The sequence below is a fragment of the Motacilla alba genome, chromosome 10 (assembly GCF_015832195.1).
Source record: "Motacilla alba alba isolate MOTALB_02 chromosome 10, Motacilla_alba_V1.0_pri, whole genome shotgun sequence".
Taxonomy (NCBI): Eukaryota; Metazoa; Chordata; class Aves; order Passeriformes; family Motacillidae; genus Motacilla; species Motacilla alba.
This window is the reverse complement of record NC_052025.1, coordinates 18,853,731-18,879,739: the sequence shown is the minus strand read 5'-3', so window position 1 is coordinate 18,879,739 and position 26,009 is coordinate 18,853,731. Positions and strand designations below refer to the sequence as shown.

Genomic DNA, 26,009 nt, shown 5'->3' with positions numbered 1-26,009 from the left:
CCAGCTGCCAGACAAGGGGGTGAAAAGGGTTTTACAGGACCATCCTTACAGTCTGAACCGTTTTTGTACTATTTGAAAAGCTGCTTCTTCTACTGTGATTGTAGAGATACGTGCCAGAAAACCAGAGCAATGAAGAGTTCCAAAGTGCACATATGAATTTGAAAAGTGTTTGATTGAATATTCCACAGCAAATTGTGCATAGATTGTTTTATTCAATACAGAGTGCTGTAAAATCCTGAAGTGTTTTATTGTTCTTGAGGTACTGAAATTATTTCTAATTCTACTACTAGGAATAATCAAGCCAAAAGTGAAAAACAGATTGATTTTGTTGTTATGCCTAACTCCAAACGAGTTCCTAGCTCCTAGCAGCACTCTGTAAAACCACACAGCCCTGCTGCCCAGGGGCAGTGCCTCAGCTGCAGAAACATGCAGACCCCTGGAACATTTCCTGCTCTCCTGGCTCCTTTTCCTGGGACTGTTGGTCAGTGCTAATGAGAAGATGAAGGGCAATGCTAAATTTAAATTTACTGACTAAACCAGAGAGCTACTGGCAATGTCTAAGTTAAAATCACATGTATTTGCAACCTTTTATATTCAAAATAAAAGCAATTCTAGAGTACTTAGACCTGATTTAAAATGTTTGTAGTCTGCCACAAGCTTTTTTTAACCCTGTAATCTAAGTGCTCCCATTTGGAATGCCGAGGCGGAGATATTTTTAATCCAGGACTAAAGCCTTTAGTGCTGAAGTAGTTCCATTTTCCCAAGCCAGCTGTGCAGTTGCTGTGTTAATTAGGAGATGATCATTAATAGAGGAACAGGAGGTCTCTGAGGTTGTACATTTATTACATGTTCTGAAAAGGGGGTCAGTCCTTTGCCTTTTGTTTTTTGCCACATTTGGGGGTTCATTTTGGTCAGGAGCCCACCTGCAAAGCAGCTCAGCTACTCCAGTGCAAAACATGATTATTTTAAATATTTGTTCTGCTTTTCCTCATGGCCCAGTCCCATCTCCAGATTCACCAACAGATGCTCAGGAATGTAAAACACCCGGTGGGGACTGTATCAATTTGGGGAAAACTGTGCTCTTCTAAAAAGCCCTTCTGAAACTTGGTTTAACTCAGCTAAAATGTGTCTCTCTAATAATTTAACTTGATGTCACAGTTTTGAATTGATGCTGGGACTGGATAAAAAGGACAACATCAAGATAAAAGCTGCAATTAATTAAAACTGCAATAATTGCAAGTATTAGTTTTCCTTTTCAGCTTCCACAGGGATTGTTGCCATGACAGGTGGGAAGATGCTGCCAGCATAATTGTTTCTTTCTTGTCAGGGTTAGAGGATTTTACTTACTGATATTTGTGGGACACTTTGAAATTCAGAACAAAATAGGTACCAAAAAAGAGACCTTTAGAATAAAGATAAGTAACATTAGAGAAAATATGTGACTTCTAAAAATTATAATTTTGATTGAGGGGATCAATCTTCCCTCATTTTCCCCACCCTGCCAGAAGTTTAACTGCTCCTTCCACTCAGCCCAAACTTTCAGCCTTCAGTCGTAGCTCCCATCCAGCAGAAAGAATCAGCTTTTCCCTTTTGAGCCCCCAAATCTGTGGAGCAGCAGCCCCTGACAGAGCTCTCGTGTTTTCCCTGGCAGGGAGCAGCTGGTGAGGATGAGGAGGGACACCCTGAGGTGCTGGGCTGTGCTGGTGGCAGCGATGGCTCTGAGCGTGGCCGAGGACTTCCCGTGGACCAAGAACAACCCAGGCTCCTTCTACTACGGCACCTTCCCAGCTGGTACCGCCCAAACCCGGCTGGCTCGGGCTTGGAATGTTCTAGACCTGCTCCTGTGCTTGCACAAGGAAGTGACCCAGAGGTTTTCTGTGTCCTTCCAGGGAAATGGCAGGAACAGAAATGGAGGTGGCTGCAGGATGCAGAACACTTTGGGATGTGCTCCTGGGAATACAGGGATCCACGTGACCCTGCATTCCATAGAGCCACCTCAACAGGAAACCCAGAGGAAAGGCTCACAGACAACAGTTCATATCCAAGTGGAGCAAGTCACACCTGAGAACTCTTCTCCTTTTTTATAAATTACCTACAATTAATGAAATAAACTAAAACACCCTTTGTTATGCAGCTAATTTAAGAAATTAGTGAAATAACTGCTGGGTTTGTTTCAAGCTGGTCAGTATTATCCAATCCACTCTTCAGGAGAGATTTATGAATCTTATCCTTTCTTCAACACATATTTAAACACATGTCATCCAAGCAAAATCAAAACTAGAAATATACAGGCACTGACTGGTTTTCATGCTCAAGTCTTTAAGTCATTAATGATATGGTATTTTGTGTAGCAATAGGAAAATAATCCAGAATATTTCTGTATATTTTACATAACATCAAAACTTGTAGTTGCTAAAACTACCATGAAAACCAGCAGGGAGAAATTATGTGGAACCCTAATTTGTTTTTTAAAGTAAGACATTTCTGCCACACTATCAATGCCCTACCTCGTCACTGCAAAATACAGATTTTACAGGTTTAATAAATGAAAGGATTCCATTTCTTTTTCAGTGCATCAGGACACCTTCATTTATTCCCCATTTTCAGACCTATTTAGGCACAGACACATTTTGAAATGCAGGAAACCTCAGCCTCTCCAGCAGTGCTTCCTTCCACTCCCAGTTCCTTTCTCCTATGAACATTTAGCACCAAGACCAATCAGCAGGAACATGTTCCAATAACTCCCCTGGTTTTACCTTCAGGCTTCTTGTGGGGTGTGGGGAGTTCTGCCTACCAGACCGAGGGGGCCTGGGACAAGGATGGGAAGGGGCCGAGCATCTGGGATGCCTTCACTCACAGCCGAGGGAAGGTGCTGAGGAACGAGACAGGAGATTCCGCCTGCGATGGCTACTACAAAGTCAAGGTACTGCTCTAGAGGAGCCAGCTGCACCTCTGCAGTGTTCTGGGGCCACTCCTTCATCCTGCTTTCCCATTTTGAAGGAACAGCTTTAGCTGCTCTAAAGGTTATTCAACTTAGGAATCCCAGTGCTGATGTTTTTAATCAGTTCAGTAAAATCTTCTGCCTTTATAATCTCATAGAACCAATAATCCCACAGTGTTTCCCAAATACATCTCAGCTTTTGAGGATTTTTATGTCCAAAAAATATTCTAGATGCTGTAGGAAGTTCAGATGCTCAGTTAGAAATACAATGAACGTATTTGACCTTTAAATAAAATTAACGTGTGCATGTATGAGGTTTTCCATGTATTTTTCAGAGGCTTTAAAATTCAGTCTGGATGTTGCCCATTTTTTGAAAGGATAACAAACAAATAATCAATGCAGCTCTGTTCACAACATGCTTCCAAGGCTAATACCATCAAAACCAATTTTGAAATTGCTGTGCTGGAGGAAAGACAGATACACAGCAAGAGGAATCCAAATGGCTCTGAGAAGGCAGGGTTACATAATTGGAATTGCAACTAATTTAATAAAAGTTCTATTCCACTGAGGTTTCTCCACATAGATGAAGTCCAAGGGAGAACCAGAGGTCTCAGCAAGAACTAAGGGAAAAGAAACTAATTATGCCTTACTCTCCTAAAATGGAAAAATGCAGGTGAGGTTTCATTTGAGCTCTCAAACAGTAGAAGTTTGCAAGAACAGCTTAAAAAGTATCTCAGAGAAGCTGGGGCTTTAAGCCTCACAGGGGTTTGAGGCTCAGAAGAGATTGATGCAGAGATTATTTGGATTTGGATTTAGAAATACTTTCTAAAATTTGCTTATATTTGTCCACTTACCTCTTTATATCAGAGCACTTTTTGCTTTCATCATCAGAATTCTTTTTGCATTGGCACCAATACCACCAATTTCTAATTTCATTGAACACTGAAGATGTACAATTTCTTAGGAAAAGAACATATATTCAAATGGGATTTAGGGGGTTTGCTCATTCCACTATAAGACAGTGAAGGAAAGTCCAAGTAATTATGTTTTTGAGCCTGAGCTGATATGTTTGAGGTCGAGATTTACAGGCCTCTATTATTTTCTAACACAAATTCTGTATAAATATAATTGTATTGCAAAACCTCAGATCATTTTTCTGTAGTGCAAACATTCAGTCTCCACAGTTGCACAAAAATTACAGGACTTCTCTGGACTATCAAAAAAAGTGGTTCAAGAGGAAGGCTTCAAGTAGAATGAGCCATCACCTCAAAGATCAGAAAAAAACAGATGGAATCCTCTTTTGTGCAAATCTTTCATAGATTTTCTGCATTCAGATTTAGTTAAGAAGATGAGGAACTGAAGTTATTCTGCTTGGCCTCAGGATGTGTTAATTGGATTTTCTTCTCACAGGATGACATTCAGTTACTGAAGGAGCTGAAGGTGAATCACTACCTCTTGTCTATCTCATGGCCAAGGATTATGCCCACAGGCATTAAAGGTAAGCACAATTTCACCACATTCTTCCCAATATTCTTATCTGTTAGGAATTTTGCTCCTGAGTAACCCACAGCTGTTCAACATTCCTGTGACACAGATTCCTGTTTGTCTGCATTTTACCATTACAGAATTCCCAACACTGTGATGTAAAATTCCCTGGTTAATATTTTTAGATTTCTGTTCTTCCAGTTCTTTGGGAACAAATGCAGGTAATTCCTTGTCTGTGCTTTCCATCAGCTGAGCAACTGAATGAGAAGGGAATACAGTTCTACAATGACACAATTAACAGTCTTCTGGAAAACAACATCACCCCTATTGTGAGCCTCTACCACTGGGATCTGCCACAGGTCAGACAATATTTAACTTAGTGAAACACCTCAAGTAAAGCCTTCTGATAGAAATAATTTCCTAAGATTAAGAACTAAGAGTACTTAAAAAATTAGAGAACCCTTCACGATTTTAAGAATTTGGAAATATTTCCTATTAATTTGGATTTTATGTGCACTGCAGTTTTGAAAAATATTTTTCTGAACTAGAAATAGAAACAGAATAGAAATAAAAGTATCCTTAAGCAGCAGCTGACCTTCAAGTACAATTACTGAATCTTGAAATTCTTATTTCCAAAGGTACTCCAAGAAAAGTATGGTGGCTGGCAGAACATAAGCATGATTAATTATTTTAATGATTATGCAAATCTATGTTTTGAGAAGTTTGGTGACCGTGTGAAACACTGGATTACATTCAGCAATCCTTGGGTAAGTCCTCAATGCTTTCCTTCCAAACTTTCCCATTGCACTGTTCTGTTCCCAAAATTCTGTGCAAATGGCACTAGAGTAGGTGAAAAAGATGGAAAGGGAGAGGGAAGGGGAAAAATTTAAACCATTAATCTTTGTGGCCAAACATCTCAGCGGGTAGATTTTGCACAATGGCAGGGCTTTAAGACATGAAATTCCAAGAAAATTTTGAAAACTCCTCAGCTGGAGAGACTAAAATTAGAAATTAGGAATTTGAAAGGCATTTGTTATTTACCCTTCCCCATTCAGCTCAGCCCTCTAACCCTCCTCACCAACACGCCACAGCTCGGTACCAAGCAGGCAGGAAATGGGAGCCAAGGCAGGGCACAGGGGATTGGAGAGGGCCAGCCCAGGCAGGGGGCACAGGAGGCAGAGGATGGAGCACATCCCCGGGCTCTGGAGCCCGGGGCAGGACTGACTCTGACTCCGTGTGCTTGCAGGCAGTGGCTGAAAAGGGCTATGAAACAGGAGAACACGCGCCAGGACTGAAGCTCGGCGGCTGCGGCGCCTACAAGGCTGCTCATCACATCATTAAAGTAAAAAACCTCCTGAAATCATGCCTGAAATTATGTGCCCATTCAGGATTTTTATCAGATTTCACTCTTTAAACTGAAATGTAGTTTCACAGCCCTGTAATTTCCAAGCAGGACACTGAAATTATCATCTGGCTTTAAACCTCCAGTACATAATCCAAGGCATTACCAATGTTTGGTGCTTGATTTAACACTTGCAACAATTTGAATTTCCTTATATTATAAATGTCTCTTCTAATTTGTTTCAAGCTGGTTGAGAAAGAAAACATCCAGGTTGGTCTAGAAACATCCCGGCCTGCTGAAATGAACCTGAATGTTGCAAGTGACTTCAGGAAGTCTCTCGTAAAAATGAACTTTCATCTGCCTGAAGAAAGGGAAAGACATCCAAAGGGCAGAGCCCTGTCCTGAGGGCTGTGTGTCAGCTCCATGTGGACATCCTGGAATTTAGGGAAGGAATCTTGCTAAAGGATTTTGTGATGCCTTACATGAAATCAAAGTTTCTGTAATAAACACAAAAGAAATTCTGTATTTTCAGGGAGACCTCAGTGCAAAAAGTGCTCACCAGATTTCCATGCCATAAGGGATGAAAATGTGCATTATTTATTCTGTTTTTACATTATTTTTACAGACTCACGCCAAGGTTTGGCACTCCTACAACACCACCTGGCGCAGGGAGCAGAGAGGTAATGAGGATTCATTCTGTGGTTGTGCTGCTGTTTCTGTTAAGGGCTTCAAGAACTGCAGAACTGTCCCTTTGTTTTAAGGGATGGTTGGAATTTCCCTAACGAGTGGCTGGGGGGAACCTGTCGATCCACACAGCCAAACAGACAGAGATGCTGCTGAGAGGTACATCCAGTTCCACCTGGGATGGTTTGCAAACCCCATTTACAGAGGGGACTACCCAGAAGTTATGAAGAATTATGTAGGTAAGTCCCAGTAGCTGTGACATGAATAGATCCACACTTCCAGCACATTACAGGGAATAGCTCCTGGCCAACGTGAGCTTTAGTCATGAAGGGCACAGGGGAGACACAGCAAAAGGCCCCCGCGCTGGACACGGCTCCAAAGGCACTTTGGGGACACACCAGGACACTGGAAATCAGTTTCTCCATGTATTGTACCCAACTTCATTCTCCAAAACAAAAGGATGAAAGATGATCTCATCTTAGAACACAATCAAGCTCAAGTGTCCTCGATATTAATACAGGAAAATCCCATTGGCCCCAGAACAGGGTGCCCAGAGAAGCTGTGGCTGCCCCTGGGTCCCTGAAGTGTCCCAGGCCAGGCTGGATAGGGCTGGGAGCAATCTGGGACAGTGGAAGATGTCCCTGGCCATGGCAGGGGGTGAGGTGATGATTTTAAAAGTCCCTTCCAACCCAAACCATCCAGGATTTTACGATTCTATGATTTATTGCTGGTGAGACAAAGAAAACCAATTTCTGTGCTCCTCAGAAGTTGTTTCCTGTAATTATTTTGCTAGGCAGGAAGAGTGCCCAGCAGGGCCTGGGGACATCAAGATTACCAACTTTCTCAGTGCAAGAGAAAAGCTATATTAAAGGCACCTCGGATTTCCTGGGAATTGGTCATTTTACCACTCGTTATGTTCTGCAGAAGAACTTTCCCTTCCTCCAAGTGTCCAGTTACCACACTGACCCTGACCTGGCTGAACTGGTGGACCCCAACTGGCCAGCTCCAGGCCCTAAGTGGCTCTACTCTGTGCCCTGGGGGTTCAGAAGGTTGCTCAACTTCATTAAGGTGAGTAGAGCATATCTTTAACTATAAAAGAAGCAAATAAAATGCCTGGTTTAGATTTAGATTTTCAACAGTTCCGGCTATTGGTCTTGTCGTAGTGGGAATTTTCTTTGTCAAAATACCCTTAATTTCAGCTCAGAAAACTACAAAATTCAGCCATTTTAAAATAAGCCCCATGGTTCACTTAAATTCCTCCTACACATTTTTCTTACTTAGGTAAGTAAATGTAGAAGATTGCTTTCAATGAACTCTGCTAATTCACATATTCTGTCAAAATGAAATGATTTCATGTGAAGCAATTTCAACATTTCTGTTTGCAGACCCAGTATGGGAACCCCCTGATTTATGTGACAGAGAACGGAGTGTCTGAAACAGTGCAGTGCCCTCAGCTGTGTGATGAGGGGAGGATCCAGTACCTGAAGGGATACATCAATGAGATACTCAAAGGTCACTTGAAAACAGCTTTATAGGATTTGACTTCTGGGGTGTTTTCACCTTCTGCTTATTTTTTATGTTGTCCTTTCCATCAGAGAAATAACTATTCACAAGTCAAAATGGACAGCAAACCAGACTCTCAAATTTTCACCAAAATGTCAAACTAAGCAAACACATCAATACTAATAACTGCAATAACCCACCTGAGATTTAATACTGCAATAAATCATCAGTTTCCACTCTCAGAAAGGAGAAACTACCATGCCCATAGAGCTCTACTACCTCTAAGCTAAAGACAACAATTTCAAAGAATCTGAATTAGTTTGTACTTCATTTTTCTGTCCTCTTCCCCTGCTATCTCTTCCTACTATATAAACCAAAACATTTACAGAACCATATTTGAAGGACAAACCCCGCCTTTATCAGTGATTTGTGTTCTGTTTCCAGCTCTAAATGACGGTGTAAATGTCAAAGGTTACACTGCCTGGTCACTGCTGGATAAATTTGAATGGAACAAAGGCTTCTCTGAAAGATTTGGGCTTTACCACATTGACTTCAAAAACAAGAACAAACCACGGTACCCAAAGGCATCTGTTGACTACTATAAAAAGATTATCAGTGCAAATGGATTCCCAAATCCAAGAGAGGTGATGTCAGCTGCTAATTTTGATTTTTTTTTTCCATTTTGTTTGATTTATGTGCAAACATCACATTGAATTTCCGGAAACAACTTGTATGAATATGGTACAGAAGTGACCCTTTGATTCTGTAAAATAGGGATGTTTAATACAGAGATATTCAGATACTGAAAGTGGGAACAGCCTCAATTACTGTTTCTAAAGTGTTCCACAAACTCTAACTGGACTTAATGATGAAGTCAAAAATTCTCCACCAGAAGTTATTTAGCAGTGCTGTCAGATTTCTAGGCAGAAAACTCCACCTATGTCCTACCCTACTGGAAAATAACCTGGAATGTATTATGTGCCATTACAATTTTTATTAAACAATTAACTCAGAGAAATACTCTGAAATAAAAACCACCAAGAAACTTCCAGAAACCCACGTGTTGGTAGAATGAAGTGGTTTCAAGTTAATTGTAGGGACGAGGAGGGAGTGAGGAGGATGCTCAGTCTCACAGAAGTGTCACCCTTCCCAGGTGGAAAACTGGCACCGGAAGGCCATGGACACCTGCTCTGCCACACACCAACACCTTGCTGCAGGTAAGGATGCTCTGGTTTGTTCTACAAAAGCAGATTCTGTAAAGTTCAGATATTAAATTGCTCTCTGAATGCTGCTAAAAGGTATTTTCTCCCCAAAAGCACTACAAGCCTCTAAAGAAAAATGTTTTTATTTATTGTCTCCAACTAAAACCATTGTAGCTAAATGGATCAGCTGTGGATGTTACTGAAATACAGGAACTGGAAGAGTTACTACTTAAAATTGAGGCTGGGGAGGACAGCATTCTCCTTAAAATAAAACTTCTGAATCCTTTTTCAAACACAAACCAAACCCAGACAAATCAAGAAAACCACACAGACAGAAAATCTCGAAATGTTTGACTTTAACATGAAGTGGAACTATAAAAAGAAAGAAAAGGGCTAAGGACTGGCCTGAGATTAAATTTGGGCTCTGATGCTCCTGGTAACAAAGAAACCCCAACACAACTGATCCACAACACCTAAAAACCTCCTGGTGTAATTCAGGGCCTTTCAGAATTCCTGGAGTGGGGGTTTTATTAAGATCAAATAACTGCTATAGGTTCATACAAGAGGATGAGCTAAACGCCACATGGCAGGAAACATCCCAGCAGCCAGCCTAAGTTAATCCTGCTCAGCCTCCACTTCCAAGTCATGTTCAGTGTGAATCAGCTGGGTTTACTGAACTCTTCCAGGCTTCTTTGTGGAATAAATGTCTACAAAATAAAACCCATTTAATTTTTCAAAGAGATACAGAACAATCATAAAAAGGCCAAAGCTTCCCAAGGATTTCTCTTTGACAATTTTCTTTCACTTTCAGATGAGGGAAATAAATATCAGAGGACCTGTAAAATACTGGTAATGCACTGCAGCTAATTCACAGCAAGGACAATTTCTGCAGCCCTTTGAGCACTGACATGTCTTCAGAAATTTAACTTAAAAAGAGAGGGAATACTATCATGGATTTACTCCAGCTTTGGCAGATGTGGGAAATCCTGTTTGCTGTTTATGCCAATGCCAACATTTTTATGTTCAAAAAAATCTTTATGTTAACTCTAAGTTAGGTATTACTGTACTCCAGGGGATTAAATCACTTACATATTCCTCATTTCTCAAATTTTAGATTCCCTGATTACTCACATGGAAATGGTGACAGAGATTGTTCTTCCTACAGTTTTCACACTCTGCATTCTCATCAGTATTGTCCTCCTCATATTCTACCTTCGAAACCACAGCTAAAATTGATGTTTGCACACATCTTCATTTGCCAAAAGGACTAAGCTGCAACCGCTTTATTTGAGTAGTTAAAATTTACCACAGATGCTTCTTTTTATACCCCTGTAATGAAATATTATTTACCAATCTACCTAGAGCTTTTATCGTTTCTCTATTCAATTCCCAAACCACCTCTTTGTTTTTCCCAAAATACATTCTCTTTCCACTGATTCTAAGCAGTAGATTTTACAATCATTATTATTTTGGAAATTATTACACATTTTGTTAATCAGAAAAATAGTTAAGAGTAAAGTGATTCAAATCTTGCCAGTACCAATTTCAAGTGATTAAAAGCTGCTTGCAAATTCTGCTTGCAAATTCTGATTTCAGTCTGTTCATCAACAGCATTTTGATTACCATGTAATTGCTATTTGAAGAAAGACACATGATTTTAAAATATAAAAGGACTTAAATATTCCAAGAGCACTGCTTGATTATGAATTTATTAATGTCTAAAAGTTAGGATAATATATACCTTGATATTTAGGTGTGGAGAAGAGTTGCTTGAAGTGAGTAATCCAAGGTGACAACTTCTGAATCAGATTTAAACCACATCCCTGCAGTTTAAACTTACCTTATACAACTTCATAATATATTACACACGAAAATGTGGATTTTAAGTAATCCAAGTACTTCCAAAATTCATATTCCACCTTAAATTCCCTTCTACTGCAGGCAGAAACAAGTACTATAAAAACTTGGTCCCACAATTCAGCTTGAAATATAATTTTGCTTGAAGCCAGAAGTTACAAAAATTTATAATAATAATCTATAATTTATATTTTAAAAAGCATTAATATTGGGGGATTTCCTTATTCTTACTTACCCATAGTTAAGTTTTTAATACAGAATATTTCTGTCTCAGATTATTTAGACAGCATGTACGAAACTATGAAATTGTTTAAATTATACCACCAAAATGTTACCTCACTGATTAATCGACATAACACATGCAACTGCCAACATACTGAAATGATTGTGTCCAGCCAATTATACTGATTTTGTTTTCCAAAAAATTATGCAAAACATACAAGACAACACTGTTAAAATAAGTCACTTCACATTGAAGGAATAAAATAATTTGAAGAGGAGAGAGAAGTATTTTCAAGAATACTCCAAAATATAAATACAGGGACAAAGAAACCCAGACTGGCTGAAGATCCCAAGGCCCTGGATGAAGAGCTTTCCAAATCCTTCAGGATGATGAAGCATCACTTGATCCCAGGAGAACATAACAATATTGCTTGCTTTGTTGGTTAAGATAAATTCACACTTTAAACAGTGTCCGATTGCATTTTTAATGATCAAAAAATAAAATATGAAACCCCAAAGTGCACAACTTTGTTGAATGCCTGTAAATATATGAAAAATCTCCACCATATTTACAAAATATTTATACTGTACAGTCATAATTGCACTGCATTTTTAACAAATGAGGTGCCTACAGGTGAATTGTGGCTGTGGAGGTCCCACTTAAGTGTAATAAAGCAAATAAATCAGTGAAGATGAACTGTTTGAAGCCCAGAGTTTCTAAAGGTTCTGTAGGGACAGAAACCACTGAATTTTCCCCCTTTCTGTACCTTTCCAGTCCTGCTTGCTCAGTAACATCAACTTAAGTGAACTGCACCTGACTGCACTGAGTCATGGTAACAAAATACAGCCTTTCTTCACTGCTTCCATTTACTGTGGAGTCAGACAAGAAACCTGCAAGGACAAAGGGAAAAGCTGGGATTAGCCACTCTTAGAAGGTAGAGATTAGTCCATGCAGCAGCTTCCAGAACTGTATTCAAAGTGCAGTTTTACTGAAGCACTTCACGACAAAAATCAATAATGACAGGCAAGATTTACCAAACCCTCACGTCAAACCTCATCCCCAAAAGGCAAATCACTTCTGTACCAGTCTCTCTGCTTAATTCTTCCCCATTCTGACGCTTTTCTACTTGTGCTGCAGCAAGGCAGATCCTCTCCCCTTTGTACCTTCTCTGACTTGAGACCAGCATTAATGGAAATTTCTCTTCAAAACTCTTCTCAGATTCATTGGCAAACATTTTAGAAATCAGTTGCAAGATTTTTTTGGTATCAGTCATCTCATATTTGTAGCTATTCTGTCGTTTTAACTCTAAAAACATAACTCAGCCGAGGTGAGAAGGCAAAAAGTCACCACTTTCTGAATATCCTTAATTCTGTAAATGCCACCTCACTCTTTTAGTAGAAGGCAAAATATCATTTTGCTTTTGCTAAAAAGTAAATATAAAGCTCAGACCCACTGAACTCAGGATAAAAACTGAATTTGTTTGAAGTCTGTGCTTTGATTATTTCATTTCACCACCACCATTCCCCACCTGAATTGTTTGATGTCCCATGTTCAACTGGAGCATTGGTGCTGACTTGCCACGTTGTTTTCACCTCCTTCTGTCCATGCCCACTGCTTATCTCCACCTTCCAGACTTCAGGGTTATCACTGAGAGAATAATCAGAAAACATCAAAATTGAGTCAGATCTGAATTTCACATCTGAATTTTGTGCTGAAAATGCTGAAGTTTCTCTTACTTTTGATAGAATTTCTTCACAAGAGCTGGTCTGATGGGCAGCTGAAACACATGCTTCTCATTCAGAGGGTTTTCCTTGTAATACTTCATGCAAATCCTACAAGAGATATCAGGTTACTTTCTTTAAAGAAATGCTCGTACAAAAGAGCAAAACCTTGTGCAAAAGTAACTATACCCTCACATTTTATTATTTCCTTTAGTTTCAGTTTTAGATTTTCAGTTTTAGTCCCAAAGCAAAATTTGGCAGGAAGATACAACTGCTCCTTCTGCAGTCTCACTATCACCAACATTACGGTGTTTCTTTAAAACTGCCAAACAATCTCTATTTGTGATTGTCACTTAAAGAGCAAAAGTAGAAATGGAATAATTACTGTGTCAAAGGGAAGAGGTTCTCATGTCTGAACTGCAGCAAGCCTGTACAGCTGACCATTATTTCCAGCATATGGTGAAGCTTTTGAACACGGTGGACTTGTTCCTGGAGATCCACTGATGTGGAAATGAAGTAATCCTGGAAGAGCAAAGGCTTCTGCTCTTACCTGAGCGCTCCATTGCTACAGACACACAACACACCCTCAGCAAATAAAATAGTCTTCCTGCTTCTTTGGAGAAGCCAAGATTTTTAGAGTGGCCCAGCAGACTCAGAACAAAGTCCCGCCAAAGTGTGACAAAGGTTCACTGCCTTGACAGTGACCCAGATCAGATATCAAGGGAATTATCTGGGGATCAGGAAACAAAACAATGACATTTCTGCATTTCTGACGTTTCCAGCCTCATGATCTGCAGGTCAGTTTCTCAGCTTATATGATTTGCATCCCACCATCAGCTAAGCATGCTCTGCTTTAGAAAGTAAAAATAAAGCATCTCACCAAGTAGGTTACTGTTGCAAGTTCCTGGCCTGTAAAAGGAACAGCAGGGAAAAAAATTAAAATTTAATACATGGTGTCAGATTAAATTTTAGCAACATTCAGGTGATCAAACAGGAAAGCTACTAAAGGACAAAGTCAGCAGGAGTGTGATGTTATTTACTGACACGATCATTCATTCCAAACAAGAAAACCCCTCTAAAGTAGTATGGTCAAGGCATGATTTTATTTATCACCAAGGATGCACAATGAAGAGACCCACCATGTACTTGGAGACAGCCACCCTCCTCAGGACACCCAAGTTTACAAAAGCAGTGAAAATAAAAAAAAAAACAAATAAAGAATGAGAACAGGATGACAGATGCCAAAAATAAATGAAGGGGTAACAACAACAGTAAAACACAAAGCTGTGTGTCTTTTGAAACAAATAAGTTTTTAAAAATTTGAAATTTAAAAGCTGAAAAGTTCTATTAAAGAAGCTGGAAACTTCAGCAGATGGGAAGAGAGATGGAGGTTACCCAAAAAATTCATTATTTCCTGCACGGAACAACTTTTCTCCTGAATTCCTAATGCTGTTCCCAAGTGTCAGGCTCACCTATGAAAAAACTGACATAATCCTTCTTCATCTTCTCCAAGCCAACCTCCAGCAGCATCTGAATGGGAGTGATGTCACTGAGGGAAACATCCTCCATTTTTCCATGGTAGGACTGCTGGATCAGCTGACTTAAGAAACTGCTACTCCCCTGATGAATCTAAAAATAAAGAAGTCTTTTTGTGATGTGCATGAAACACCATCAACGCTCAGAAGTTCAACGCCAGGGAAACACACAATTTAAAAACAACACAAATGAGGGGCAGTGAAGGGATAAGAACTGTATTTTACTCCAAACTATCCCAAATTTTAACATCTGTTGTGAAACACAAATACATACCCATGGCTGTATCTCACCACGTTCCAGGGATTTTATCACCAGTGTGAAACAGTCTATTAATTCCTGATAGGAACTGACACCTGGAAAGAAAACCACAATATTTTAATTATCAATCCAGGCTCTTTCTCTGGCTGTTAAGTCACTAACAACAGGTCAACACAGCCTTGCATGAACAAAACCCCTCAGTTAAAGAAGGAGAGCTGAAATTACAGACTACACAGCTTTTGGGCAGCTTTGTCATATGATGACTTCAAAAAAGATTACTCTAAAAACACAATGATCAACAGAGACCAGTGAATTCTATATACACTGAAAATTGTCCTTCAGATCTAGAGAAAAAGAGTGATAAAGGTTTCAGCTTTAGAGCAACCATCAATGGTTCAGTACCCTTTGCAGTCAAACAAAATGAAATGATCTCCTGCTAGATGCTGGCCTGCCATTGGAAGGTTGTAAGGACACAGATCATCCTACATCCCTAAAATGGGCTCTTTTAGGGAGAGCAATTGGTATTGCTGATCCCAGTTTCCTGAAGAGCTGATGAGTCCTTAAAACTCAGAAAAGGACAGGAATTTCCCTGAAAAAGCAATACTGTCTAGCAGATAGAGAAGAAAATGAATGGAAAACAGGCACAATATACTTACTTTTCATCTTGCACCATAATTGCTCAGTAAAATCCAGGTCTCCACGCTCACCAAAGATTGATTTTATGCAACTGTCCACAGCAGCTGTGTCACATTTGATTTTCTGGAAAAATTTATTGGTCATCAATGAAAAATGGTGCCTAAGAGTCAAAAACTTTCCACATCTGAATTTCTCCAGAGATCAAAACTGGCTGCATCACTGATTCTCCCCCTTTTCCAGGGAAACTACCACACAGTAATTTGGCAGTATACTTTTATTTAACATGAGTCTGATTCTTTGCAGAATTATCCCACTGGATAACTGCTAGCCTTGGACCAGGAAACAAAAGCCACTGTCAGAGAGACTTCAGGTCTCAGCCAGGCATTGTCTGTGAACCCAGCAGTGCCTGGGAGGCCAAAATTCAGACACAAATTCTCAGAGCAGAGAACTATTTCCTGTAATCCTCAAACAGAGTAGTTCTGTTGACACAGAAATCAATCTATTCTTAGGTTATCAACAAAGTGCTGCTCCTCTCTTAACAGAAAATAGACCTAAACCTTTCCTTCTAGGCTGAGAGGGGAAAAAAATCTTAATATAACCAAACACATTTTTTATAACTCGAATTTGCCCATTGCTTCACAATACCATAAACCTCTAGATAAGTAAGATATATTCAACTGATACTATTAAATTGGCACCAAATAACTAAATTAGGCAAGAAAAGCAAATTAATGATAGAATACAATGGCAGAAAGGTCAGAATTCCTGGAAGAAATCAGAGCTTTCCCCGTTATTTTTACACAGCAGAGACAGAAAGCAAGAGATCCATATTCCTTAACATCACTATTTACACATATAAACAATATACAAGATTTAGTAAAAATCCGAAATAACTGCAGTTAAAATGAAAGCAAAATGACAAAGCAGCTGTTAGGAAACTGCACACACCTCTGTTTCATTCTTGTCTTCAAATATATAATCTCCATCCAGATTCTTCTTCAAATCTAGTAGAGTTAAAATATAAGTTCCAGCACTATGAAAATGTCATCAAACCAATCATTAATCCCCAGGCACATTATAACTAACAAATACACTAAATAATAGAATTGAGTCATTTAAAAATGGTTTTATTGGGTAAGGATATAGTCTGAAAAGACTTTTAAAAAATATTTTTTATTATTATTACTTTGATCTATAATATTAGGACAAAGAAAAATTGCAAATATGTATTAACCTATTCAACTGCTCTGTGCAGTGGTTACAGCACAGAAATGAACATTCCCAGTTCTAAGGCTTGAAAAGTTGTATGTGGAATTCCCTTTCATTCCTGTGAAGTGCCACACCCCTCCCTCCCCATGGAACAAGCAGCAATTACCAGTCAGAAATTCCTGGACCAGTTTCAGAGCTGATTCAGACTCTGATGGCTCAGGCCACTCAGTCACACCAGTCTTCAGACCTTCAGCCAAAGCCTAAAAGCAGCAGGAAAATCCCAACAGAAATCAGCTCTTCCTGGGAGTCCTGCGTGTGTCATCTTTCACAGACAACATCACCAAGAATCACAAATCTCTGCACAGCTCACCAGGAGTTACAAATTTTCAGAACTTCCTGGATGACTTGTCCTCTTTGTACTCAAGATTTCTAAAACTGACTCAGTTTCAGCTAAAATAAAACTTGAAGTTATCTTTGAAAGGTCTGATGAAGTTTTCAATAAAGCAAATGATTGGCACGTAAAATCCCCATTCCATGCAAACGTGAAACTGCAGTTTGTCCCCTGCACTCACCAAGAGGACCTGCAGCTCTCGGTACAGCTGGAACACAGGACTTCTGGGGTCCCCCGACTCCAGGGCAATATTCTGAAAGTTCCACAAGTTTATCTCAGTTTCAAACTTTAGAAATTAAGTGTCCTAAAATTTTCATCAGTGAGAAGCACGTCAGCACAACTTACAATTCAGCTTACAAACAGGCTACACTGCTTTTATCTTCTTTATACTACTCATGATGTGAGTTGTGCCAAGGGCTCGGGTTTATTTGCCTTTTCCATGCTGACTTACCAGCGTGGCAGCAGAGATCACTGGGGGAGTCTCCAGAATCTTTTCCACACCATTCCATGTGATATCCACAGAGATGTTGCTTCCAGATTCTGCAATGGTGTCCTCCATTGCAGCAGCTGTAATCAGCTCATACTGAGCAAATCCTTTTGTTGTCACCTAAAATGAAGAGATTTCAAAAATTAAAACCAACAAAACTACCACAGGCAAAGGGATTTTAAAAGCATTTCACAAACATGCAAAAAAGGGTTAATACCAGAGAAATGCATTATAAACATGACCTGAAATCAGACTGTTATACTATAGAATCATACTAAGGTGGTTTCCACAGAGGATCTAAAAATCTTCCTCAAACCAGCATCATAAATCCCAAAATAAGAGTTTCTAAACTTCAATTGAAGCCGTGACAGAGCATGAAAACCTACAACAGATGAATGATGTCTTATTTTGTGTTCCATTTTGAGCTCTTCCAGGTTTGGAAAACGGGTTTTATCAGCTGTGGGACCTAGGAAAGGAAAAGAGTGTGACTCAAAAACCCCATTGGACACAATTCAAATGTGGCACTTCAAATTCATTCCCAAATACTCCATTTGGTGAAGCATGACTTGTGCTGTCCTTTAGACAGCTGCAATTCTCCCTGCATTTCTCCTAGCGGTGATAAGAGTTGATATGAGCATACATAAATGTTTAGAATGAGTCAGAGGTTGTGTGATTCAGATGCTGAATGGCAGCAGTTTTAAAGTTTAAAATGAGTTGAGGTAGGCCTGCCCAGCTACAGGAGCATCAAGTAGATTAAAAAGCCATTTCAGCATTGGTTAAAAATATCTTTTCTCTTATTTTAATCCCTTCTTGCTCATTAAAACCAGGAGTTCAGAGCATTTCCAAGCCAGTATCACACAAAGAACAAAGACAGCACTGTGGCATCAGCATTCCCACATTTTTTAGCCTTCCTCATTTAATTTTCTGTGCACCATGACCACCTTACCATCACATGAAACCAGGTAGATATTGAGCCCGGTGACTTTGTTTGCAGCCTTGAGAGGCTCAGCTCCAATCCAGCAGGTGTGCTGAGGATCAGAACCATCACACCTGGCCCACAGGGGAGGAAGCACAGCCAGGTCACTCGTCCCCAGGGAGGTCGTGTTTGGGTTCTGCACCATTGTGTACAAGGAAATCAACTGCCTAGAAACAGGGACAGGGACAAAGTAAGATGCCAGCAAATAACACAATACATTCATGTAGACTGAAGACTCTAAAATGATAATTGAATATTACATTTTAAGCTAATTAAGAGAACATATTAGTTAGGCAAACCACATTTTGGTACCATGCATTGGTATTTTAACACCAAAGATGTAAATAATATTTTTAGGGCTTTTTTTAAACAGGAGCTTTACAAAAAAAAAAAAAAAAAAAAAAAAGCACTGAAGTCTTAGTGAGCTTCTTTTTGCTCATCTGCACCCAGTGAATCCCATTAACCCCAAAGCCCAGATCACAAGTGCTTTTCCAATACCTGCAGGATGGAAAACAGTCACAATTTCTCATAAACTAACGAGTAATCTTATTTAGGGCATTGAAAATACAGGTTCTGAATATCAGGAAAAGACACAGAATTCCAAAAGGAAACTCCCTCAAAAGGGGAGGGAAAGCTTTCACACTTACTTTGCTCTACCAACAGAAAGAGCCAGGGCTGCAGGACTCTCCTTTGGCAAAACCTGAGAGGCATAAACAGCATCATCTGTTCTTGATTCCTCCATGGAGTCGCTTTCTTCATTGTGTGTCTTGAAGAGAAATGTGCATGTAAGTCAAAAACTGCAAGGTGTGTGAAAAACATCTGATGGGAATTCGAGTCTGGATTACATTTAATATCTACCATGCACACTTACAGCTTTCTGCAAAATATACATTGCACTGCTTCCGTTCCAAAATTTTTCAACGGGATTTTTGCAGCTGCCACCAACCAATGAGATCTCTACATCAGTCTGAAAAAAAAAAAAATCAAATCTTTTTAACTCACTGTATAGAGACGCTGCATTTCAGCATTTTCTAAGATGATGGAGTGACAGAACAAGGTGGAACAGCTTCACACTGACAGAGAAGGTGTAGATTGGAAATTAGAAAGAAATCCTTCCTGCGAGGGTGGGCATGCCCTGGCACAGGTGCCCAGAGCAGCTGTGGCTGCCCCTGGATCCCTGGCAGTGCCCAAGGCCAGGCTGGACACTGAGGCTTGGAGCAGCCTGGGATAGGGAAAGGTGTCCCTGCCATGGCCGGGGGGGAAACAGGATGAGCTTCAAGTTCTTTTCCAACCCAAACCAGTCTATGATTTTACCTCATAGAGATAGGGGTGTTCGGGGATACTGTCCTTCCCTTCTTCACGTATCCTGAAAGAAAAGAAAACGTTGAGATACACGACCTTTCCCCTCAGCATTCCTCATTAAACAGCATCATCACCCACATACACTAAACACTCCAAGGCTACAACCGGAGCCTCAGCAGCCTCCCCACAAGAGGGGCCAGACCTCCCTCAGCAAAGCAGCGGAGACTCCCAGGCAGTGACCCCGAATCCGCACCGGTTCAAGAGCCCGCTCAGCCCCGGGAACAGCCCCGATCCCCACCGGAGCAGGAGCCCGGCCAGCCCCGGGAACAGCCCCGACTCTCACCGGAGCAGAAGCCCGCTCAGGCCGCCGCCCGCCCGGCGCCGCCGCTCGGCCGCCATCGCCGCCCGCCACAATCGAACCTCCCGCCCGCCGGCGCTACGCGATGTCTGTGAGGGGAGGGTGACGCGTCACGCTGGATCCCTCCGCCGGAACAGAGTCCCCTGCTTTGGCGGGGAACTGAGCGGGACAGAGGCGCCCGGAGAGCTCGGGATGGGCGCGGCCGGGCCGAAGAGATTTGGACAGAGACTGGGACCGGGGCTGGAGCTCTGTCCGAAGCTTGGACTGGGTGTCGGGGGTTGACCGGCCGGCGCGGCAGACGCGGCGGTCGGGCAGCGGAGGGACATCGACGTAGTAACCGGCAGGTGACGAGTCCTTCCTTTTCCGGTCGGGGCGCGGCGCAGGCGGGCGGCCGCACGAGCAGCTCCGCCGCCATGGTGAGGGGAGCGCCGGGCCCGGCCCGGGGAGCGCGGCCCGGGGGGGAGCGGGGAGGGCAGCGGGGCCGGGCCGGGGGAGCCGGGCCCAGCGGGCAGGGCCGAGCCACGGGCAGCTCGGGGCCCGCGGTGGCGGCGTGGGGCGCGCGGCCGCCATTTTGGGCCCGTCAGTGCTCGGCGGCCGCGTGGAGCCCGTGAGCGACCGAGCGGGGCCGGGCCGGGGAGGCCGCGGGCGGGAGCTCGGCGTGATCGGCCCAAAGTTATCCATTCCATGGGCACGGAAAGGGATGGGATGGGTCCCCATCGCCGTCTGGGAGCGCTTTGTAGTTTCCTGATGTATTTATCTAAAGCGAGACAGGCCCTACGGGAGCGTTTGCTCTCATCTAGAGAGGGAAGAGCGGCTTGTATAGATCTCTTTTATTAGTCTATTTTTCTTGCAAAACAGGTTTTAAGAGGCCTTAGTTTAGAATCAGGTTGCAAATTAACAATTTTTCTTGCCAATATAGCTGAGATTGTACTCTGATGCCTTCACCCTGCTCAAGTTTGCTGCTTGTGTGTCTGGGTTAACACCAGGGGCCAGAGCCTCGTTTGTGCCCAGTGTCACATGCAGAGATGGCCCTCCCATTGCTATTAGCTACTTAGTTTAGAGTTCTGGAGCATTTTAATACCTCTGAAATGAACTGCAGATGGGAAAGGGAAGCAAAATGCTTTGCCTGTACTGTTGCCACCAGATTAATTAACAACCGATAGAATATAATGCTAAACCATTGTTTTTAAAGGGTGCTGTTCATCCTCTGGCTATTTTTGGGCATCCTTTCAGCCTTTTGACAGGCAGTTGCTGCTGAGAGCAGCTTAATTTTTTCAGTGCACAAATTTTAAAGCACCAGAGGTTGTTCAGTGTCCTCTGATACTGTTTGATGAGCTGGTTACAGTATTTCTAAATCCAAATTACACCTATTTGGTTAACGCAGGTGGGTTTTTTAATATTTGCTGGGAAGTAAATATTAAAGGGGTATTTATAAGTAAATATTGAAGGGGTGTATTGCAGAGGCTGAGCTATATAAATGCCTTGGAGATGCAGGTGTAGTTTCTGGCGGCAAGCTTTGCAGTTCAGTATTGCTGTGATGATGTAATTTGCGTCTTATCCAGTGCTCAGCGACAGTTGCCTGCTGTCAGCGTGCTGGCACTGCCGAGCTGACGACTCCGTGCTTCTGAGCAATATCCGAGCAGCTCGAACGCCAGGAATTCGCTTCACTCTGTGCTCAGAGGGTTTGTGCTTCCCCAGGCTTGCGCTCGGCCGCTGATCTCCGTGTACTCCGAGAAGGGGGAGGCGTCGGGCAAGAACGTGACGCTGCCCGCCGTGTTCAAGGCGCCCATCCGGCCCGACGTGGTGAACTTCGTGCACACCAACCTGCGCAAGAACAACCGGCAGCCCTACGCCGTCAGCGAGCTCGCAGGTACGGCGCGCCTCTGTGCTGGTCAGGTCCTGTGCTGCTGCAGTGCCTGCACTGCTTTGGTCTGAGCTCCGTGTGAGGGGATGATGCTGAGCTCTGCACAGAGCAGGCAGACAAAACAATTCCTGCTCCAGCTGGGCACCAAGGACAAATGATCCAAAGCTCAGCCCAGGAGCACAAACAGCGTGGGCTGGAGAGAGGAAAACAAGCAGGGTGGGAGTGCCTGGGCTAAAGCTGTAATGGAACAATTAACTCCAATATGCTAATAGACCAGAACTTATATAAAATGAGAGACCCCATGACCTCTGTCCATTTTTGTGACCATTGTGGTTCATCTTGGGTGTAGCCCTGGCTGGGCTCTTGTGCTGCCCGAGGTGTATCTGCTGAGGCCTTTTAATAAATCCCTGCTTTATTCTTTAACTCTGTCTAGGTGAGCCTTCACAAGGCATCAGGGCTGCACTGCAGGAGGGTTCACATGGAAATCAAGCTGGAGTTTGGATAAGAGAAGTGCTTATCCGTAGGGTTCTGTGTAGAAGGCAAGGCAAATTGTTAACAGTGTGGGTATAAATGGTTTGAAATGCAGCAGTTTTATTATTCTGAGGAGCACAAAGGTGGTGTTTTGGGGTACTCTGCTCTTGCTTGAACTGCACATTGCTGGAAGTATCACAGTCCTCAGATGGAATCATCATTCTTTGCAGGAAAAACATAAAATGGCTGAAAGTGTTCCAGGTGAAAATCCCTGCTCCACATTGACCATATGAGTCTTGCCTGAGGCATTCACCAAGGAAAAACTGCAAATGGACATTTGTTAGATTTGCTTCTGTTGTTTGTGCAGATAACTTCTGCTTCCAAGACGTCTGTGCTAGGAACATGCCTTTTTAACCTTATTTCTGAGTTTCACCCAAACATCCTAACTTGCTAGGTATAGCAGTGCCAAGTCAGACTTCCAGATTGAGGATCAAGCTTAAAATAAGCATCTTAAAGATCTTTGGTCATAATGAAGTACATTAATAGACTAGGATTAAGTTTTCTTGATCAAGATTTATTATGCTGAAATGATGAGTTTCCACTTCATTGGTCCGTGTTTCTGAAACACATGATTGGGTGGAAGTTCTGATCAGTGCCCCGAGTTCAGCATCCCTCTGGCTGTGGGGGCATGGCAGTGATGTCCCCTGAATGACCCTCACGATGTCTCTCTCTGTTGCAGGTCACCAGACCAGCGCTGAATCATGGGGTACTGGCAGAGCTGTTGCTCGAATCCCGCGCGTCCGGGGTGGCGGCACTCACCGCTCTGGCCAGGGTGCCTTTGGCAATGTATCCTTCCACGGCTGTGCTGGCTTTGGGGGCACTGAACTCAGCCAGCAGAAACGTTTTTAATTGTCTAAAAGAGAGACAGAATTTTTTTCCTGAGGTAATGGCTGCAGCTCAGACCCCTTCTGTCTTGCCATGATGTCGTAATTTGCGCCTTACCCTGTGCCCAGGGACAGTTGCCTGCTGTCACAGTCCTGGCACAGGTGGTTGACGATCCATTAATGCTGAGCAAGCAGTAAAGAGTCACTTTGGGATAAGAAAGCTCCAAAAAGTTGTTCTTAACTGCAGCTCCCAGATGTGTCGCGGTGGCCGCATGTTCGCCCCGACCAAGACCTGGCGGCGCTGGCACCGCAGGGTGAACATCATGCAGAAGCGTTATGCCATCTGCTCTGCTCTGGCTGCCTCTGCCCTGCCAGCTCTGGTCATGTCTAAAGGTGAGAATTCTGCCTCTGGAATTGTTTGTCTGAGCCAGTGTTGGGTACTTTGTGGTGGCTTAGATTGAGTCTTGCAGTGGGGTTTGATTTGTGTCCACGGAGGCAAAGACTCTAAACTCAGGTACACAAAGTCCTGTGTGAGACCTGTAAGACACCACTGGAACTTCACTACTCTCATTACTGTGCCTGATAAAATTTAATGAATTTCTGTCATGAATTTAATTTATCATACATCATCTATGAATATATAAAGCAATAACCTTGAGGAATGGGTCCAGCCAAGGTCAGTGAGCAACACTGAATGTCTTGTGTAATCCTGTCTAGGCCACCGCATCGAGGAGATTCCAGAGCTTCCTCTGGTTGTTGAGGACAAGGTTGAGGGCTACAAGAAAACCAAGGAAGCTGTTCTCCTGCTGAAGAAGCTTAAAGCTTGGAATGACATCAAAAAGGTGAGCTGGGAAGGTGTGGTCTGAAGGGCAGAACACAGGTGATTCAGCTGTACAGGGAAGGAATCCCAAGTAGTTCTGTGTTTTGACTCTGAGAATGATGAAGTTCTCACCGGTCCGTGTTGCAGAGCCGCTGTGACGACGGTGAAGTTCTGACCGAAGCAGAGTGTTGGGTCTGGCTGCTGGGCTCTGGGCTCTTGGGATGTTCAGTTTCTGCTTTTCCCAGGTTTACGCCTCGCAGCGCATGCGGGCCGGGAAGGGCAAGATGAGGAACCGCCGCCGCATCCAGCGCAGGGGACCCTGCATCATCTACAACGAGGACAACGGCATCATCAGAGCTTTCCGGAACATCCCCGGTAATAACCTGGGACACGTTCGCTCTTCTCTCGGGACACTGCCTGGAATGATGAGATTCCACTTCATTGGTCCGTGTTTCTGAAACACATGATTGGGTGGAAGTTCTGACTGGCTGCAGTGGTTGACCTTTGTAAGAACCTGTCGGGATGATGTTTAGGGTGTTTGTGGCAAATGTTGCAGCTGTTTCCAACCCTGAACTGTGTTTGGGGCAGTTAAAAATGAGGCTGGTTAGTTTTAAAAATGCTTATTATTAATTTAAAATTCAATAGGTGTTCATACAGAGGTGTGTACAGCTATGTAATATGAAAGCCAAAACCCCAGTCTCTTTCTGCATCTTGTCTACTGCTTAGCCTCACATTCCTCAATTTTAATCACAAACTGAAGGGATTGCTTTGCCTGCTTTCCTGCAGGAATCACTCTGCTGAACGTGAACAAGCTGAACCTGCTGCGCCTCGCTCCCGGGGGCCACGTGGGGCGTTTCTGCATCTGGACCGAGAGCGCCTTCCGCAAGCTGGACGATCTGTACGGCACCTGGCGCAAGGCTGCCACGCTCAAGAGCGACTACAAGTGAGTGCAGCCCCGGGGCAGGCTTCCCCTTTTTCCCAGGAAAAGGGATACTGGGACTTGCTCCTGAATGCCTGGTTGTTAGCCGTGGGTTTATCATCCACTCACTCTCTGAACGTTGGTTCCGCAGCCTGCCAATGCACAAGATGACCAATACGGATATTGGAAGAATCATGAGGAGCCAGGAAATCCAGAAGGCCCTGCGTGCTCCAAAGTGAGTGATTTTATTTAATGAACAAAGGCTGCAGAGAGGTTTGAAATTGGTTTCAGGCTGGGATTTCCTAATTTCTGGGTGTAAACACAAGGAATTGCAGTTGTTGAGCTCTCAGGGAGAATTTAGCAGAAGTGGCATTGCAAAATACACTGCTGATACAATATGGCTGTGCTTTTCAGGAAGAAGATTCAGCGCAGAGTCCTGAAGAAGAACCCGCTGAAGAACCTGAGAATCATGATCAAGCTGAACCCGTACGCCAAAACCATGCGGCGCAACACCATCCTGCGGCACGCGCAGAACGTGAGTGCGGCTGCCGGGGCTGGGGCTCGGGCTTCACGTGGTGCCCTGACTGATCATCTCTCTCTCTGTTCCAGCACAAACTCAAGGAAGAGAAGAAAGCCAAGGCCCAGGCCAAGCTGGCAGACAAGGCCCCGGCCGCACCCAAGGGAGAGCCCGCTGCCAAGAAGGCCAAGACGGCCAAGGCCGCCAAGCCTGCGGCGAAGGCCAAGGCCGAGGCGTAACCGCGGCCGTGCTGCCCCGGGGTCCCCGCGGGGGCTGCGCCCGCGGTCTGTCCCTAATAAACGCTGTTGGAAACGAGAAAGCCGTGTGGGGTGTGCGTGTGCGAGCAGGCGTCCGGACGGAAACTTCGGGGAGAGGAGGAGGAGGAGGAGGAGGAGGCTGAGGCTGAGGGGCGGGCGGGGCCGC

At 43.1% G+C, this 26,009-nt stretch overlaps 3 protein-coding genes and 4 non-coding genes across 7 annotated transcripts; 6 read left to right on the top strand and 1 right to left on the bottom strand.

Annotated features, from left to right (window-relative positions):
* The first annotated feature begins 1,689 nt into the window (after positions 1 to 1,689).
* On the top strand, positions 1,690 to 10,642 carry LCTL (lactase like). Its single transcript, XM_038147144.1, has 13 exons — positions 1,690 to 1,791; positions 2,763 to 2,923; positions 4,352 to 4,439; positions 4,676 to 4,785; positions 5,065 to 5,193; positions 5,673 to 5,768; positions 6,394 to 6,448; positions 6,530 to 6,691; positions 7,246 to 7,520; positions 7,838 to 7,964; positions 8,400 to 8,599; positions 9,109 to 9,172; positions 10,272 to 10,642. The coding sequence occupies exons 1-13, from the start codon at positions 1,713 to 1,715 to the stop codon at positions 10,385 to 10,387; spliced, it is 1,662 nt and encodes a 553-aa protein (XP_038003072.1). The 5' UTR covers positions 1,690 to 1,712; the 3' UTR covers positions 10,388 to 10,642.
* Positions 10,643 to 10,802: 160 nt separating this feature from the next.
* On the bottom strand, positions 10,803 to 20,253 carry ZWILCH (zwilch kinetochore protein). The gene is made up of 18 exons (XM_038146817.1): positions 20,097 to 20,253; positions 19,766 to 19,817; positions 19,323 to 19,418; positions 19,099 to 19,217; positions 18,422 to 18,618; positions 17,862 to 17,941; positions 17,440 to 17,595; positions 17,170 to 17,241; positions 16,764 to 16,857; positions 16,337 to 16,392; positions 15,409 to 15,511; positions 14,768 to 14,847; positions 14,431 to 14,587; positions 13,839 to 13,867; positions 13,344 to 13,480; positions 12,974 to 13,069; positions 12,766 to 12,884; positions 10,803 to 12,127 (listed from the first exon to the last, which is right to left on the bottom strand). The coding sequence occupies exons 1-18, from the start codon at positions 20,150 to 20,152 to the stop codon at positions 12,036 to 12,038; spliced, it is 1,791 nt and encodes a 596-aa protein (XP_038002745.1). The 5' UTR covers positions 20,153 to 20,253; the 3' UTR covers positions 10,803 to 12,035.
* Positions 20,254 to 20,394: 141 nt separating this feature from the next.
* Positions 20,395 to 25,905, top strand: RPL4 (ribosomal protein L4). Its single transcript, XM_038146819.1, has 10 exons — positions 20,395 to 20,527; positions 21,810 to 21,981; positions 23,186 to 23,292; positions 23,585 to 23,723; positions 24,048 to 24,172; positions 24,396 to 24,525; positions 24,937 to 25,093; positions 25,221 to 25,304; positions 25,484 to 25,604; positions 25,679 to 25,905. Exons 1-10 carry the CDS (start codon positions 20,525 to 20,527, stop codon positions 25,823 to 25,825), a joined length of 1,185 nt encoding a protein of 394 aa, XP_038002747.1. The 5' UTR covers positions 20,395 to 20,524; the 3' UTR covers positions 25,826 to 25,905.
* LOC119705364 lies at positions 21,642 to 21,742 on the top strand. Its single transcript, XR_005258202.1, has one exon. It is a non-coding gene; the product is annotated as a small nucleolar RNA SNORD16 (small nucleolar RNA).
* LOC119705360 lies at positions 23,029 to 23,099 on the top strand. The gene has a single exon (XR_005258199.1). It is a non-coding gene; the product is annotated as a small nucleolar RNA SNORD18 (small nucleolar RNA).
* LOC119705363 lies at positions 23,421 to 23,520 on the top strand. Its single transcript, XR_005258201.1, has one exon. It is a non-coding gene; the product is annotated as a small nucleolar RNA SNORD16 (small nucleolar RNA).
* On the top strand, positions 24,568 to 24,638 carry LOC119705361. The gene has a single exon (XR_005258200.1). It is a non-coding gene; the product is annotated as a small nucleolar RNA SNORD18 (small nucleolar RNA).
* Positions 25,906 to 26,009: the final 104 nt, after the last annotated feature.